General features: G+C 46.8%; 1 protein-coding gene across 4 annotated transcripts in view; it reads right to left on the reverse strand.

Moving 5' to 3' along the window:
- UBR1 (ubiquitin protein ligase E3 component n-recognin 1) overlaps positions 1-15,410 on the reverse strand; it is a 531,921-nt gene that overhangs the window by 436,094 nt on the left and 80,417 nt on the right. For all 4 annotated transcript variants that reach the window (XM_033952836.1, XM_033952835.1, XM_033952834.1 and 1 more), the window contains exons 8-10: positions 1,745-1,868; positions 602-709; positions 378-466 (exon numbers count right to left, since the gene is read on the reverse strand). In XM_033952836.1, the coding sequence (XP_033808727.1) occupies positions 378-466; positions 602-709; positions 1,745-1,868 (321 nt within the window). The remainder of the gene's footprint in view (positions 1-377; positions 467-601; positions 710-1,744; positions 1,869-15,410) is intronic.

The raw sequence follows: 15,410 nt of genomic DNA on the forward strand, positions 1-15,410 counted from the left end.
GCAGTTGCTTGAGTTGCGTAAAAACCGTGAACAACTAAAAAAAACAACCCCTAAATAAACCCCCCCAAAAAACAACTCCTAAATAATAAAGAAATAAAAGTAGCAAATCAGCACATCTTCATACTCGCCTGCAAAAGAAAGAACTGTAGGGGCAGCAGAGACTGGGGAGAAGGAGAAGGAGCTGAAAAGCTGTGATTGACATCTTCTGCAGAATGCTCAAGAGCAGGTATGGATAACTATCATTTAGCCTACCATCCCTATTGCACTGGAAATACACACACATACATACACATACACACATATATATATATATATATATATATATATATATATATATATATATACACACACACACACACAACTGATATTTCAGTTACCTTTACAAATTCCATAGCAAATAGCTTCTTGTATTCCATTTCCATGAAAAAGCTACTGAAGATCAGTTCGTGTACAATCTTTCGAGCTCCTGGGAAGTTAAAAAGAAAATCTTTTTTTAATGTCTATCAATTATCACCAATAAGTGAATGAACTCTAACATCAATATTAATGACAAACTTTGTGCTACAGTTCAGTCATACTGTAGCCTCATATACATTCTCACCTTTATAAAGCTTTGCATCCCAAAGCATTAACCTACTGATGGGACAGGGCTCATCAGAACCAGCCTCTTGTTTGAGGCAAGCTTGACAGAAGATCTGGCGGAAGTCACCTAAAGATGAAACTTACAATTAAATATATTTTGCTTTAATTTGTAATTTCAGTGTTTTGCTTTTGTCATTCCAAAGCAGCAGCAACCTTAATTTTAACTGGATTTAAATATCATTATCAAGCATCAAATTTCTGCAGCTCAATGGCCACGAATTTGGTCTTGGAGAATGAGATGTACAGTGTCAGCATCTATGAGACAAACTTGGTTTTTTTTATTACATAGAGCGTTTTGGACCCCTGTTCGTTTACAAAAAATAGATAGTTCTAAATCCAATAAATGCTGGCACTGTAATCTGGAACCTGGGACATTAGATCATCTACTTTATTATTGTCCCTATATTAAGATATTTTGGAATTCAATCTGGTCTCAAGTGAACTTATTATTGGAAAATCATTTTGCACTATCTTACGATACAGTGTTATTTGGCATGATGATGAGGAAAAAGAGTCAAATATCATCATATAACAACAAGCTTTTATTAGTTATGATAGGGGTTGCCATCCAACATATAACCAATAATTGGAAAAATCACAGAAACCTTAGTTATACATTTTGGTGGAATTCATTATGCCATATATTTAAAATGGAATGAGCAATAGCAGTACAAAGAGGGACATATACTAACTTTATAAAAATATGGGGGCAATTGGCAACATATTGTGGTGAATAGTCATCGATTCTTCTCTCTTCCTTTTCTTTTTGTTTTGTTTTTCTTGTTAGCACACTAAAGGGGGGGTGTTGGGAATAATTTAAACATAATATGTTAAAATATGATATATAATATGTGTGTTTATTCTTACTGAAAATGTGATAAAGGGTGGTTGGGGGGTTATTATATCACTAGAATATTATGTGGTAGAGAGTAATGTGCTATTGTGAAATAACTTGTATAGTATATTCTTTTGTGCACTTGCTGTTCAATTTGAAAATGAATAAAGAACGTTTAAATATCATCAACATATAGGGTGGCAAGAGAAAATGGGCACATTATCCAGTATGGAAGCATTTTATGGGTCAAACTTAATATGTACTTACTTGAATAACTCATTAGCTTGTTCAACCAGCAACCAAACCGTAATGCAAATTTCTGATGACCCATAACATCTGTATGCAATACCTCAGTATGAAGCTGGCGTAAAGACACATTCTCTGAATGAGCCTGGAAAAGAACCATTTGTGTTTAAAATAATGTGTGTGATCAATCTTGAACCAGAATGCAAGTTCTGGAAGATGAAATAGTACACTGCTCACTCAAAGAAAAATTTGGTTGGCAGTTGAACATTAAGACTGAAATATCTACTATAATAAAATGCTAAGCACGCATTCGCACTCTTACCTGCATGAGCCATGATCCTTAGGTCCCTGGCCAGCAGGAGTGCGCATGCACGCTTAGCTATGCCCGCCTCCCTGCTCCCCACCTCATGCAGTCCTCCATCCGGTAAATACGGCTCTACCGGCCGAAGTTTATTTTTAAGTTAAAAGCCGCTGCGGTAGTTCCTCTCACGAGCCGCACCTGCGTCGGAGAAGGCTTCTGACACAGGCTGCGATCGTGAGAGAAGCCGCCACATCAAGGCTCAAATTAATCTTGCAGGCTAGACCGCGGGAAGGGAAGGGGGTTGGCAAGGGACTAAGGGTGCAGGCCAGACTGTAGGAAGGGAAAGAGGGGGGTTGGGGGAAATGATGCTGCTGCTGCTGCTGCACAGGGACATGGAGGGGAAGGGAAATACCGCTGCTGCTGCTGCACAGGGACATGGAGGGGAAGGGAAATACCGCTGCTGCTGCTGCACAGGTAAGTGGGGTGGGGGGAGAGAAATGCTGCTGCACAGGGAAATGGAGGGGGAGGGAATGCTGCTGTAGCTGCTGCACAGGGAAGTGGGGGGACGAAAATGCTGTTGCTGCTGCACAGGGAAGTGGGGTGGGGGGAGGGAAATGCTGCTGCACAGGAAAATGGAGGGGGAGGTAATGCTGCTGCTGCACAGGGAAGTGGGGTGAGGGGGAAATGCTGCTGCATAGGGAAATGGAGGGGGAGGGAATGCTGCTATGGCTGCTGCACAGGGAAGGGGGGGAAAGAAATGCTGCTGCTGCATAGGGGGCACGGAGAGAGACAGATAGAAAGACAGACAGCAGAAGGGAGGAAGACAGAAAGAAAGGAATAAAGACACAGAGGGAGAGACAGAAAGAAAGACAGACAAACAAAGGGGGCCAGGGAGAGAGACAGACAGAAAGATAGACAGCGGGAGGGAGAGAGACAGAAAGAAAGACAGACAGACATATATTCTAGCACCCGTTAATGTAATGGGCTTAAAGACTAGTAACCAAATATAGTATTAAGTATTGGATAAGGAATTTTATCATATCTTTATATATAAAGGGTCACATAACACAAAGTGCCACCCTGGAAAAAAGAAACAGGCAATTTGGAAAGCACCTATGCCAACTAAGACCAACAACTTCATTTGCATAAGCATTTAATTGTTCTAAATATAAGCCATTCTTTGAACAAATATTAAGGTTAGTATCAGAACTAATATGAACATAGGGAGGCTAGATTTTTGTTTATAGCAGCCTCTCCAAGCTTGGTGTCTGTGGGATTATAATACTTAATAGGACATGGCATGGGTTTGCATGGGTTCTTCTGAATGGTCAGACATCAGATGGTCCATTAACAAAGGTGGTAGAGGCTATCATTTCAGCAGATTTTGGCCATGCTTGGGCTGAAAGTAGAAGGCAATGTAATAAAGGTTTGAGATATTTGGTAGAAGACAAAGAGGAAGAATACCAATTGTACACACTTCTACTCAAAGTGAGCCAAACTCATCTGGATGGGCTCTTTTCATCTTTATCTGTCACCAGAGAATGACACAGTAGCTGTTACCTGCGGCTAGCCGCTGGTAACCTGCCGAAGCGGGGAGCGAAAAAATAGTGGTCGGCATGGAGACGGGGACAAGGCCAGTCATTGCCCCGTGGAGCGGTGGTCTTGTCTCTGCAGTGAAGGGAACACGCGGTCATGGATCACGCGATCCAGCAGCCCCCTCCTGTGCGATTGCCGCGCTCCGCCATCTCCCTCCCTCCTTCTCTCACTCTTACCTAATGCGCCAAATTTAATTTTTCTTCTCCCAGTGGCACGCTTTCAACAAGTCGCGCGCGTGGCTGCTTCAGATGAATTTTCTCCTCCGACACAACCGGAAACAGGAAGTTGTGTCAGAAGAGAAGATTCAACTGAAGCAGCTGCGTGCGCAACTTGCTGGGAGAAAAAAAATTAAATTCAGCACATAAGGTGACCGCGCATGTTCTCTCACAGTAGGAAGGAGAGGAGAGAGTGAAAGGGAAAGAGATGATGGGCCAAGTAGATGAAGAGGGAGACAAATATTGAACCCACAGCAGGAAAGAGAAAAGGGAGGAGGACAGGCAGGTGAGCCAGATACTGGAAATGGGGGGAGAAAGAGGGAAAGAAGCAAGATGGGGTTGGAAAGGAGAGAGACACATTGGTGAAGAAGAGAGGGGAAATCTGGACACAGGAAGATAACAGAAGGAAAATTATGTGCATGGGGGCATAGGAACAGAGACATCAAGGGGAGATACATGGGGGAGAAATGTGAATGGGGGCATAGGGACAGAGACATAAAGGGGAGATATATGGAGGGGATTATGTGCATGGGGGCATAGGGACAGAGACATAAAGGGAAGATACATGGGGATGGTATCTGGACACAGGGGGGCAATGTCGGACACAGGAGGGAGTATACAGATACAGAGGTGAGATATTAGAAATGGGGAAAATAGGAACACAGAAGGGAGATGGTTTTTGCGGATGGGATCAGATGGTTTGCGGGGACAAGGACCAAGCTCGCGGGGACGGGGACCGAGCTCACAGGAACAGGGCGAGGACGAGCTCACAGAGACAAGAACAAATTTTTTTCCCCGTGTCATTCTCTGTCACCATCTACCTCATTTTTATTAATTCACAGAGTTCTATACTCAAAAGCTATTCTTGCCAGAGCATACAGTGGCCAAAAAAAATTTCAAACAAAAATTTCCTAATTCAACCCTGGATTCGGTAGCATGGAATGTTGCTACTATTTGGGATCAATAACAGCAGTTAGTGTAGCTGGGTTTCAAAAAGAGTTTGGACAAGTTCCTGGAGGAAACATCCACTGTGTTATTCAACGTAAGGAAGTTCTTCTTCACCCAGAGAGTGGTAGAAATCTGGAACGCTCTTCCAAAGGCTGTTATAGGGGAAAGTATCCTCTAGGGATTCAAGAAAGGGTTAGATAAGTTCCTGCTGAACCAGAATGTACGCAGGTAAGGCTATACTCAAATAGGGCATTGGTCTTTGACCTAAGGGTTGCTGCGGTGAGCGGACTGCTGGGCACAATGGACCATTGTCTGACCCGCCAGCGGCAATTCTTATATTCTTATGCACTATTTGAGTTTCTGACCTGGATTGGCCACTGTGGAAATAGGATACTTGGCTAGATAGACCACTGATCTGACTCAGTATGGCTATTCTTAAATTCTGTTCTTATTCCAATAGGCACATATCTGGCCTTAGATGTCCACTTAATCCAAAAAGCAATGTTACTTACCATAACAGTTGCTATCCAGGGACAGCAGGCATCTATTCTCACTAGTGGGTGATGTCATCCGACAGAGCCCCGATGCTGACGTCTCACAAGCATACTTGCTTGAAGAAACTTCAGAAGTTTCGAGATGCCCGCACTGCGCATGCGCGAGTGCCTTCCCACCCGATGCACCGGGCGTGTCTCCTCAGTTCAGATAACTAGCAGAGAAGCCAACCCAGGGAAGGTGGGTGGGACGTGAGAATAGCTGCCTGCTGTCCCTGGATAACAACTGTTACGGTAAGTAACATTGCTTTATCCCAGGACAAGCAGGCAGGTATTCTCACTAGTGGGTGACCTCCAAGCTAACCTCAATGGGATGGTGGGAAAGTTGGCAACTTAGGAGAATAAATTTTGTAATACTGTTTGGCCAAACTGTCCATCCCGTCTGGAGAAAGTATCCAGACAATAGTGTGAGGTGAAGGTATGAACCGAGGACCAAGTGGCAGCCTTACAAATCTCCTCAATCGGTGTCGATCTGAGGAAGGCTACAGAGGCCGCCATTGCTCTGACCTTATGGGCTGTGACTTTACAGGGAAGGGGTAATCCAGCCTGGGCATAGCAAAAAGAGATGCAAGCCGCCATCCAGTTGGAGATGGTACGCTTCGATACAAGTCGTCCCAGCTTGTTCGGATCAAAGGAGACGAAAAGTTGAGGAGCAGTTCTGTGTGGTTTGGTGCGATCCAGGTAGAAAGCCAAAGCACGTTTACAGTCCAGAGTGTGAATAGATGATTCTCCAGAATGAGAAAGAGGCTTCGGAAAAAACACAGGAAGAACTATGGATTGGTTGAGATGAAATTCAGAGACCACTTTAGGCAGGAATTTCGGATGAATGCGAAGGACCACTTTGTCATGATGGAATACTGTGAAAGGCGGATCCGCCACTAAGGCCTGAAGCTCACTGACTCATCTAGCAGAAGTGAGGCCAATGAGGAAGACCACTTTCCAAGTGAAATACTTCAGGTGAGCCTTGTTAAGAGGTTCAAATGGAGGATTCATAAGCTGAGAGAGAACAACATTGAGGTCCCAAACCACTGGAGGCGGTTTGAGGGGAGGATTGACATGGAAAAGTCCTTTCATGAATCTGGAAACCACATGATGAGCAGAGAGGGGTTCCCCCTGAAGAGGCTGATGGAAAGCAGCAATTGCACTGATATGGACCCGTATTGAAGTTGACTTGAGGCCAGAATGAGAGATGTGCAAAAGATAGTCCAAAACTGAAGACAAGGAGGAGTGTTGTGGCTCATGATGATGAGAAAAACACCAAGTAGAAAATCTGGTCCACTTTTGGTGGTAGCATCGTCGAGTGGCAGGCTATCGTGAAGCTTCCAAGACATCTCGCACAGGTTGAGAAAACTGGAGAGGAGCTATGTTGAGAGGAACCAAGCTGTCAGGTGTAGAGACTGCAGGTTGGGATGAAGCAGAGATCCCTGATGCTGTGTAAGTAGCGAGGGAAAAACTGGTAGATGGTAAGGCTCCCTGGTGCTGAGTTGAAGTAGAAGGGAGTACCAAGGTTATCTGGGTCACTGTGGGGCAATCAGAATCATGGTGGCATGGTCTGACTTCAGCTTGACTAGAGTCTTTGAATGAGAGGGAATGGAGGAAACACATATAGGAAGAGATTTGTCCAGTCCATAAGAAAAGCCTCGAGGCGATGAGGAGTGTAGATCCGGGAGCAGAACTGAGGCAGTTTGAAGTTGTGGGGGGCAGCAAAGAGGTCTATCTGAGGCGTGGAGAAGATCTGATGAAGGGGCATGGAGTGGAGAGTCCACTAGTGCGGTTGTAGAAGACGACTCAAGTTGTCCGCTAAGGCATTGTCCGCCCCTTGAATGTAGACAGCTTTGAGGAAGGTGTTGTGGCGAATCGCCCAATCCCACATTTTCAGAGCTTCCTGGCAGAGGGAGGCCGATCCCGTTCCTCCCTGTTTGTTGATATAATATATGGCGACTTGGTTGTCTGTTCGAATGTCACAAAGCAGATGTTGAAAGGCATTGAGAGCATTGAAAATCGCCCTGAGTTCCAGGAGATTGATATGGTACTGGCGGTCCGTACTGGTCCAGTAACCGTGGGTGCGGAGACCGTCCAGATGAGCCCCCCAAGCATAAGTCGACGAGTCGGTCGTGAGGACTTTCTGATGATGAGGTGTGTGAAACAGCAAACCTCTGGATAGATTCCACCAACAAAGAGACTGTTGCAGAGCAGGAGTGACCTGGATGTGTTGAGACAGAGGGTCGGACACCTGCGTCCACTGAGGAATCCTAAGGTGAAGTCTGGCAAAAGGAGTCACGTGAACTATGGAGGCCATGTGGCCTAGAAGAACCATCATGTGTCTCGCTGAGATGGACGGGCGAGAGGACACTGAGTGACAAAGGTTGAGGAGAGCTTCCAGGCATGGAGGAGGGAGGAACGCTCTGAGTTGGGTTGTATCCAGGACAGCTCCGATGAAGGGGAGAGTCTGGGAAGGCTGGAGATGGGATTTTGGGAAGTTTATCTCGAATCCCAGGTGCTGCAGCAACCAAATCGTCTTCTGGGTCACGAGGACGACTCCCTGAGACGTTGAAACCCTGATGAGCCAGTCGTCCAGGTAGGGGAACACCTGGAGACCATGGTTCCTGAGTGCTGCGGCCACTACTACCAGGCACTTGGTGAAGACTCTGGGTGACGAAGCCAGGCCGAAAGGAAGCACTCGGTATTGAAGATGAAGATGTCCCACCCTGAATCTGAGGTATTGACGTGAGGCCGGATGAATGGGAATGTGAGTGTAGGCCTCCTTGAGATCCAGAGAGCATAACCAGTCATTCTTCTCAATGAGGGGGTCAACATGCAAAATTTTTCTTTTGACCAGAAACTTGTTGAGCACCCTGAGATCCAAAATGGGGCGCAGATCGCCCATCTTCTTCGGAACAAGGAAGTACCGGGAGCAAAAACCCTTGTTCTATTGAGACAAAGGAACCGGCTCAACAGCCCCGAGCTGCAACAAAGCCTGAGTTTCCTGAAGAAGAAGGGCGGTCTGGGTCAAGTTGGAAGGATACTCTCTTGGAGGGTGTTCTGGAGGAACTTGATGGAACTGAAGAGAGTATCCCTCTTGACGATGAAAAGGACCCAGAGGTCGGTGGTAATAGTCGTCCATCAGTGGTAAAAGTGATGGAGACGACCTCCAATCGGTGGAGCAACTGAAAACGGCAGATGTTATGCCCTCTATGAGACAGTCAAAAGGGCTGAGGAGCCTTAGGGACCGTAGATGGTTGAGGCTTCTGATGCTGCTTTTGGGGATGCTGCCTCTTCACAGGCTGTCGAATGGGTGGAGCCTGTTTAGGTGGGTAACGCTGCTGATAGATCAACGGTGGATGTGATGGACGAGGAGGAGCAGGCTTAGGCTTCGGATGTAGGATGGACTGGAAAGACTTCTCGTGGTCCAAGAGCTTCTTGGTCGCCACCTCGATGGACTCATTGAAGAGGCCGGTACCATCGCATGGCACATTGGCGAGCCTGTCCTGGAGACTGGAGTCCATGTCGATGGTCCTGAGCCACGCCAGTCGGCGCATGGCCACCGAGCATGCTGTAGCCCGAGCCGATAGTAGGAGGACTGCATGAATTGTAGCCGGAGCTGGGACAATGAGACCAGAACCTCCTGGTACTCAAACTGTGCTCTGGGGTCCAGATAGGGCATGAACTTCTGGAGTACAGACAGGAAGAATTCAAAATGGAAGTTGTAATTCAGAACTCTGGAAGTCATTATGGAGTTCTGGTAAATTCTCCTGCCAAATCGGTCCATGGTCTTGCCCTCCCTACCAGGTGGAACGGTGGCATAGACCTGGGAGGGGTGAGACCACTTCAGTGAGGATTCCACCAAAAGGGATTGATGGGAGAGTTGGGAACCATCAAACCCTTTATGGTGCACCGTGCAGTACCTGGCATCCAACTTGCCCGGCATGGCGGGGATGGAATAAGGTATTTCAAGGCACTGCACAAAGGTCTGATCCAGCAACTTGTGTAAAGGAAGCTTGAGGGATTCAGCAGGTAGTTGAGGAAGGTGCATAGTCTCCAGATATTCCTTCGAAAATTTAGACCCTGTGTCCAGTTGGATGTCCAAATCAGCTGGCATCTGCCGGAGGAACAAGGAGAAGGACAGCTGGTCGGCCAAAGCAGGGCTTCGAGAAGGACTCGAGGACATCGAGGCCTCTGGATCCAATGAGGTGGTGATAAAGATCCCAGCGTGTCCTCAAGCTCCGGCATCGGAGGAGGTGAAGTAGCCGGTGGGGAATACTCCAGAAAAGTCTGCTTCCGATGAGGCAAGGCATGACTGGACGAGTGCCTGGATGAATGCCTCGATCGATGATGCGAACTGAGCTTGGAAACCGGCCTCGATGGATGAGGCGAGTGGATCTTCGCTGAGGCCCCCAGTGGATGGGGCTGGAACCGTTTGATCGAAGCAGAGGTGGTTGGCTGGGATTGCCCCGAGGTACTCGTAGAGGCTCGAGTCCCTGTATCGGGTGAATCGGCTCCAACAGAGGCACTCACAAAGACTCTGCTCCTTGCATCGAGTGGATCGGTTCCAATGGAGGCACTCGCAAAGACTCTCCTTGCATCGAGTGAATCGGTTCCAACGGAGGCATGGGCAAAGACTCTTCTCCTTGCGATGCATGCATCGATGCCAGACCAGACACTCGCAGAGACTCTGCTCCCTCTAGAGAGTGTGTGTACCGCTGAGGCACCGGAGGCCTCCGTGTGCCCAGGCTGGATTTGGGAGAGAAGCTTAGGCCCCATAGTGGTGAAGAGCTCAATGAATTGCTTCTCCAGTAAAGTCTGGAACGAGGCCGGCAAGGATGGATCTGCATCAGCAATGGGACCACCTGCACGGGCCTCGCGCTCCTTAGGGGCAGTGTGTGAGTGCTTGGGCTTAGAAGCCTTGGGCACTTTTAGTACTACCGGTGGAATGGGCTGCTGTGCTACCTGACCTGGAGAGACAGAGGAAGGCATCGCAGCGGGCGCTGGAGTCTGAGCCGGCACAAGCAACGCAGGCTTGAGGAGACTCGGGGCCGCAGAGGCGGGAGGCTGGAGAGCCATGGATGATGTTAGAGGTGAAGGCCCCTTCGATGAGGACGGCTCCGTCGAGGACTCCATGAACAGCGACTCCCACAAGACGCAACGTTGCTTGAAAGCACGTGCGGTGAGTGTGGAGCAAGGCCGGCACGATTTCGGAAGGTGTTCAGGCCCGAGACACCGAATACAGTGTCAATGAGGGTCCGTAAGCGAAATCGCGCACTGGCATTTGGCACACTTTTTAAAACCGGTGATAGGCCGGGACATAGGCCGGAAAAGCTCTGCCGCAAGATCGAAGCCGCGGGGCTGCGGCCACATGGCCTGACCAGTCGAATGGATGGAAGAATTTTTTTTTTTTTTTAAACAATAAAGAATGACGAAAATCAGCGATTAAGAGAAAAATAACCCAAAACTGCGGACTTTAGAAGGCACAAGTGAAAAAACTTCACACAGAGAGTCGAAGATTGACTTCTCGGCTCCGCGGAAAAGTAAGAACTGAGGAGACGCGCCCTATGCTGGGCGGGAAGGCATTCGCGCATGCGCGGTGCAAGCAACACGAAACTTCGAGTTTCTTCAAGCAAGACTGCTTGTGAGGCGTCCGCATCGGTGCTCCGTTGGATCACTTCACCCATTAGTGAGAATACCTGCCTGCTTGTCCTGGGATAACAATGAGATATTCTTTAAATCAGGGGTGTCCAAACTGCGGCCCAAAGGCCGCATGTGGCCCCGTGAAGTATTTTGTACGGCCCCGGTCGAGGGCGATGCAGTGTTTTCCTCTGCTGCCCCCGGGTGTTTACCATCTTGCCGGATCCCTCCTCTGTCTTGCTGCAGCATTTGCGCATTTGTGCAGCCCCAGAAACATTTTTTTCAGTCAATGCAGCCCAGGGAAGCCAAAAGGTTGGACACCCCTGCTTTAAATAAACTAGTTTCAGCCTAGTAACGTAGGGACTTTTTATTGAAGTGTGATAAGATTTTGCACTGTCTACACATTAGTCACAAAACTTAAAATGCAGTGAGTGCAAAGACATCTGCCCTGCATTTATCACACAGGACAATTAGCCTATGATAAAGGCATTGACAGATAATGTCAATGCACTCATCCTACCTGCTGATGCAAGAACAGCCTCAAAAGGTAGTCACAAAAACACAGTCAATCTTCTTTCTATTGATTATCAACTCTCCCTCCCACTCCAAATCACATCAAAAATTATCCCCCACCCTCAAGCACATCAGCTACCTTCCCTTTGACCTACTGGGGTTATTCTCCGGTTTCTAGGGGCTAAGGATGAAAGTGATCCCTAATCACTCCTGTCCTCTCCTAAAACACATATTAGATAATGGCATTAAAGACCTGTATGTCCGTCCAGTCTGACCAACAAGATAAACTCATAGGGCTAGATGCACAGAACTTTGGCAACCCAGTGAAAAACACTGGGTTGAGAGCAATTTTCATTTTTCAGTGATGCTCAGCACAAACAGCATGCAAATTATATGCAAGCTATTTGTGTTAAGTATCATAATGAAAGCCCTGCACACAAGAGTTGAACAGTAGGTGCTGCTCCTGTACAAAGGCCCAGGAGACTGCAGGGCTGTGATCTCCAGGGTTCCAAAGAGGTAAGCAGCAGAATAGGCAAAAAAGGAGGAGGGAGGGGAAAAAATTCCACAAAACTTCCAGCTACAGCCTCTTTTGCTACAGCATGTTTGGACAGTTTTTTTTAGGTTTGGGGTTTGTTTATTTTTAGTTCCATGGTGATTTTAGAACAAAAGATTTGGTTCTTACCTTTGCTAATCTTTCTTACAAATCCACACTGTATTCTAGAACTAGTGGTTTATTTTCCAAATAGATCATCAACTACTCAGTCAAAGAGCCAAACATGCCTCTGGTAAAATGAGCTCTCACCACGAAGGGGGGCTTTTTTCGGCCACTAGGTAAATAATGGAAATGGCCATATGGATCCATCTGGAAATAGTAGCCTTGGAAGCTGGCTTACCCTTGTGGGCAGGATCAGCCAGAACAAAGAGATGGTCAAAGAGACAAAACCCGTTTGTAACCTCCAAGTACCACAACAAGATTTTGCGCACATCCAGGGACCGCAACACCCAATCCTGCTCTCTCAAACCCAAGGAATTAAAGGCAGGAAGCAGAACTTCCTAATTAATGTGGAAACCCAAGACCACTTTCGGAAGAAAGAAGGGAACTGTGCGCAGCACCATGCTGGAATACATAATATGCATAAAGCAATCCTGGCAGGAAAGAGCCTAAAGCTCCAAAACACTGTGGGAAGAGGTAATGGCCACCAGAAAAACAAAGTCTTGATTGTAATATCCATTAAGGACGCCTGCTCCAAAGGCTCATAAGGCAGAAGAGCCAGAGTGCGGAGAACCAGGATTAGATTCCAAGCCAGACAGTGAAGCTGCCTCGGGGACGGAAGCCTCAGGGCACCCCTCAGAAAATGTATGACATCCGGATGAGAGACTAGAGAGCCCCTCAGGGCCACAGGGTCCAGACAAGAAAGAATGGCAATCTAGACACGAGGGAAGCCACTGCCAGGCCTTTCGTGAGGCCATCCTGAAGTAACTCCAGAATACGAGGAACTGACAGAACAGATGGATCCACATGCCTGCAGCTGCACCACACCTGATAACATCTCCTTGGACTTCTACTTGCTGCACAGGAGGATAGCTACAACTGCTGAAGAATAGCTCCTACAAACTAAGGCTGTGCACTCAACAGCTACGCCATAAGACCAAAGCGGTTCAGATCCTGTAGCACAATCGGACCCTGTGTGAAGAGACAAGAATGACACGGAAGCCGAAACCCCTGTTCCCATGGGGACACTCCCCGACAAATAAGTCTAATTTGCTCATCATAAGAAATGTAGAATAAACATCAACAATTTAAACAGTGGACACAGGTCAATAAACATTGGAGCTGAACCAGATCAACATACCATGATTCCTCAGCCAGTTGGGCACGACAAGGATCACCGAACCCTTGTGAGCAGCTATCCTTCTCAGCAGATGCCCAATCATGGGCCATGGAGAAAAGACATACTGGAGATCTTCCCAGGGCCAAGGCTGAACGATAGCATCCAGGCCGTTGCTGCCAATCTCGAAAAGTCAACTGAAGAACCAATCTGCTTTCTTCTTGGTCGTCAATGCCATGAGATCAAATGTAGAGAGACCCCACCTATCCACTATGCTCGTCAGGACAGAGACCACTCACCAAGATCCAGAATCTGACTACCCCTTCACCAGTGAGGAGGAATCAGAAAGGGACTGGCAGGATAAGGAAAGGCAGAAAGGATGTTGCCATCCCAGAGTTGATTTAAACCCAGTTAGAGGGTTAGTGCCTAAACCACAGTCTGTCCCTTTAAGACAGACACAGGACAAGGGAGCTAGAGAAAGACACACACAGTTTCCTAGACAGCTTAGTCCCATCCCCCTTTCCAAGCTGAGGGAGGGGGGGCTATGAGCAGCTTAATGAGAGGCTAGTGAGACAGGAAAGGATGCAGACATATAGGGAGAACCGGTTTCCTTCACTCTAGCCAGACCAGAACAGGAGTGAGGATTGGGAGATGGTGGAAGAGGAGGAGCTGTCTTCTTTCCCACCATGGTGCAGGCAAAAGGAGAGGAAGCTATGGACACTCTGGAGTTAGTAATGAAACCTGAACATGCACAGAGGTTATGGACACAAGATGCTGAGGAATGTGAGGTTTGAACTGACACTGTTTGTTTGCCAGGGAACTTTTATTTTGTTTTTCCATTTTGGGGTTTTTACTGCTATTGAGAAACCAGGCTGTTAAAGCTAGGAGTGTTAAGAGTGCTTTCAAACGGAACTGTGAGAAGCCTCATTTGCATTCTGTATTTTGTTTTCACTGCTGAGTTTTTGGCTGAACCAGCTGGAAATTGGTCAGCACAGCAACAGCTGGGTGAGGGCTGTTTCCAAAAGCTGAAGCAGCTAGAGCAGACTGTAAGAACATGTTTAACATACCTTTCTTTTTGATTCAAGTTTTTAAACATGTTTTGATTTATGTGCACCTTATTGAGTAAGGGTGTGTGTATGAGCTACTTTGCTCAAGACACTGGTGGGAAACTCCATGCTTGGGGGAAAAAACCTGCATAAATATAATCCGGGTGAGCAATTATTCTGTAGTCTTTGCTGTATAAGCAAAATAAATATTTGCAAGTTTGGAGTTCTCCCATCCTGAGTTCCATGGAGCTCAGCTCTACCCACAAACAAGCAGCACTTTATTCTGTGCATAAAAGGGAAAAGCCAAGTTGTACTGCCAGATATTTTTCCTTTTGAAGTTACTGCTTAATTTTTGCTTTTTTGGTGTGGATTACAAACATGGGCTAATTGGTTCAAGTTGTAGACTGCTCTGGTGAAAAGGACTTGTGTAGTATAGCTCCAAAGTCCAGAAGCAGCTGCTAGACTTTGAGCCATTCTGACAAGTATAAAAGTTTGTATTTTTTTATTTGCCTCGTTTACTGTTTTGGAAACTGCCAAGTTGTGCAATCCTGCTTGTGCAGAAGAGAGGTGAACACTATGACTACTGACTGACCGGTGATCAGAATAAAACTTAAAATTTGCCCTTTTTGTTTGTATTCTCCTTTGGGGTAAGGAATACTTACCAGAGACAATAACCCTAGGCAGTTGCCTAGAAATACTAGTCCTGAGGGGTTCCCTGGTCATAGGGGACACACTATTCCATTACTCGTCGTAGCTAGCATGGCCTGATGCACATATCAGGGGCCTGACCTGCGACAATGCTCAGGGAGACATTCCTAGTGCCCCCTCCCCTTCTTGCAGGTTGACGTAAGCTACTACTGTGGCATTGTCCAAGAATATGTGGATGGCCGATGGGGAAGATCTTAAAAATTATGTAAATGAGGCTTCCTACAAGCAGTCTTGCGACAAGTGATGCATATCCTATTGTCCAGGAACAGAGTGGGATTGTACAAGAACTAACAATTTCTAAAAATCCAGAGTATTTGGATATCTTTACATTATTGAGGTAACGGTACATCCTTTATAA

The sequence above is a fragment of the Geotrypetes seraphini genome, chromosome 7, assembly GCF_902459505.1.
Source record: "Geotrypetes seraphini chromosome 7, aGeoSer1.1, whole genome shotgun sequence".
Taxonomy (NCBI): domain Eukaryota; kingdom Metazoa; phylum Chordata; class Amphibia; order Gymnophiona; family Dermophiidae; genus Geotrypetes; species Geotrypetes seraphini.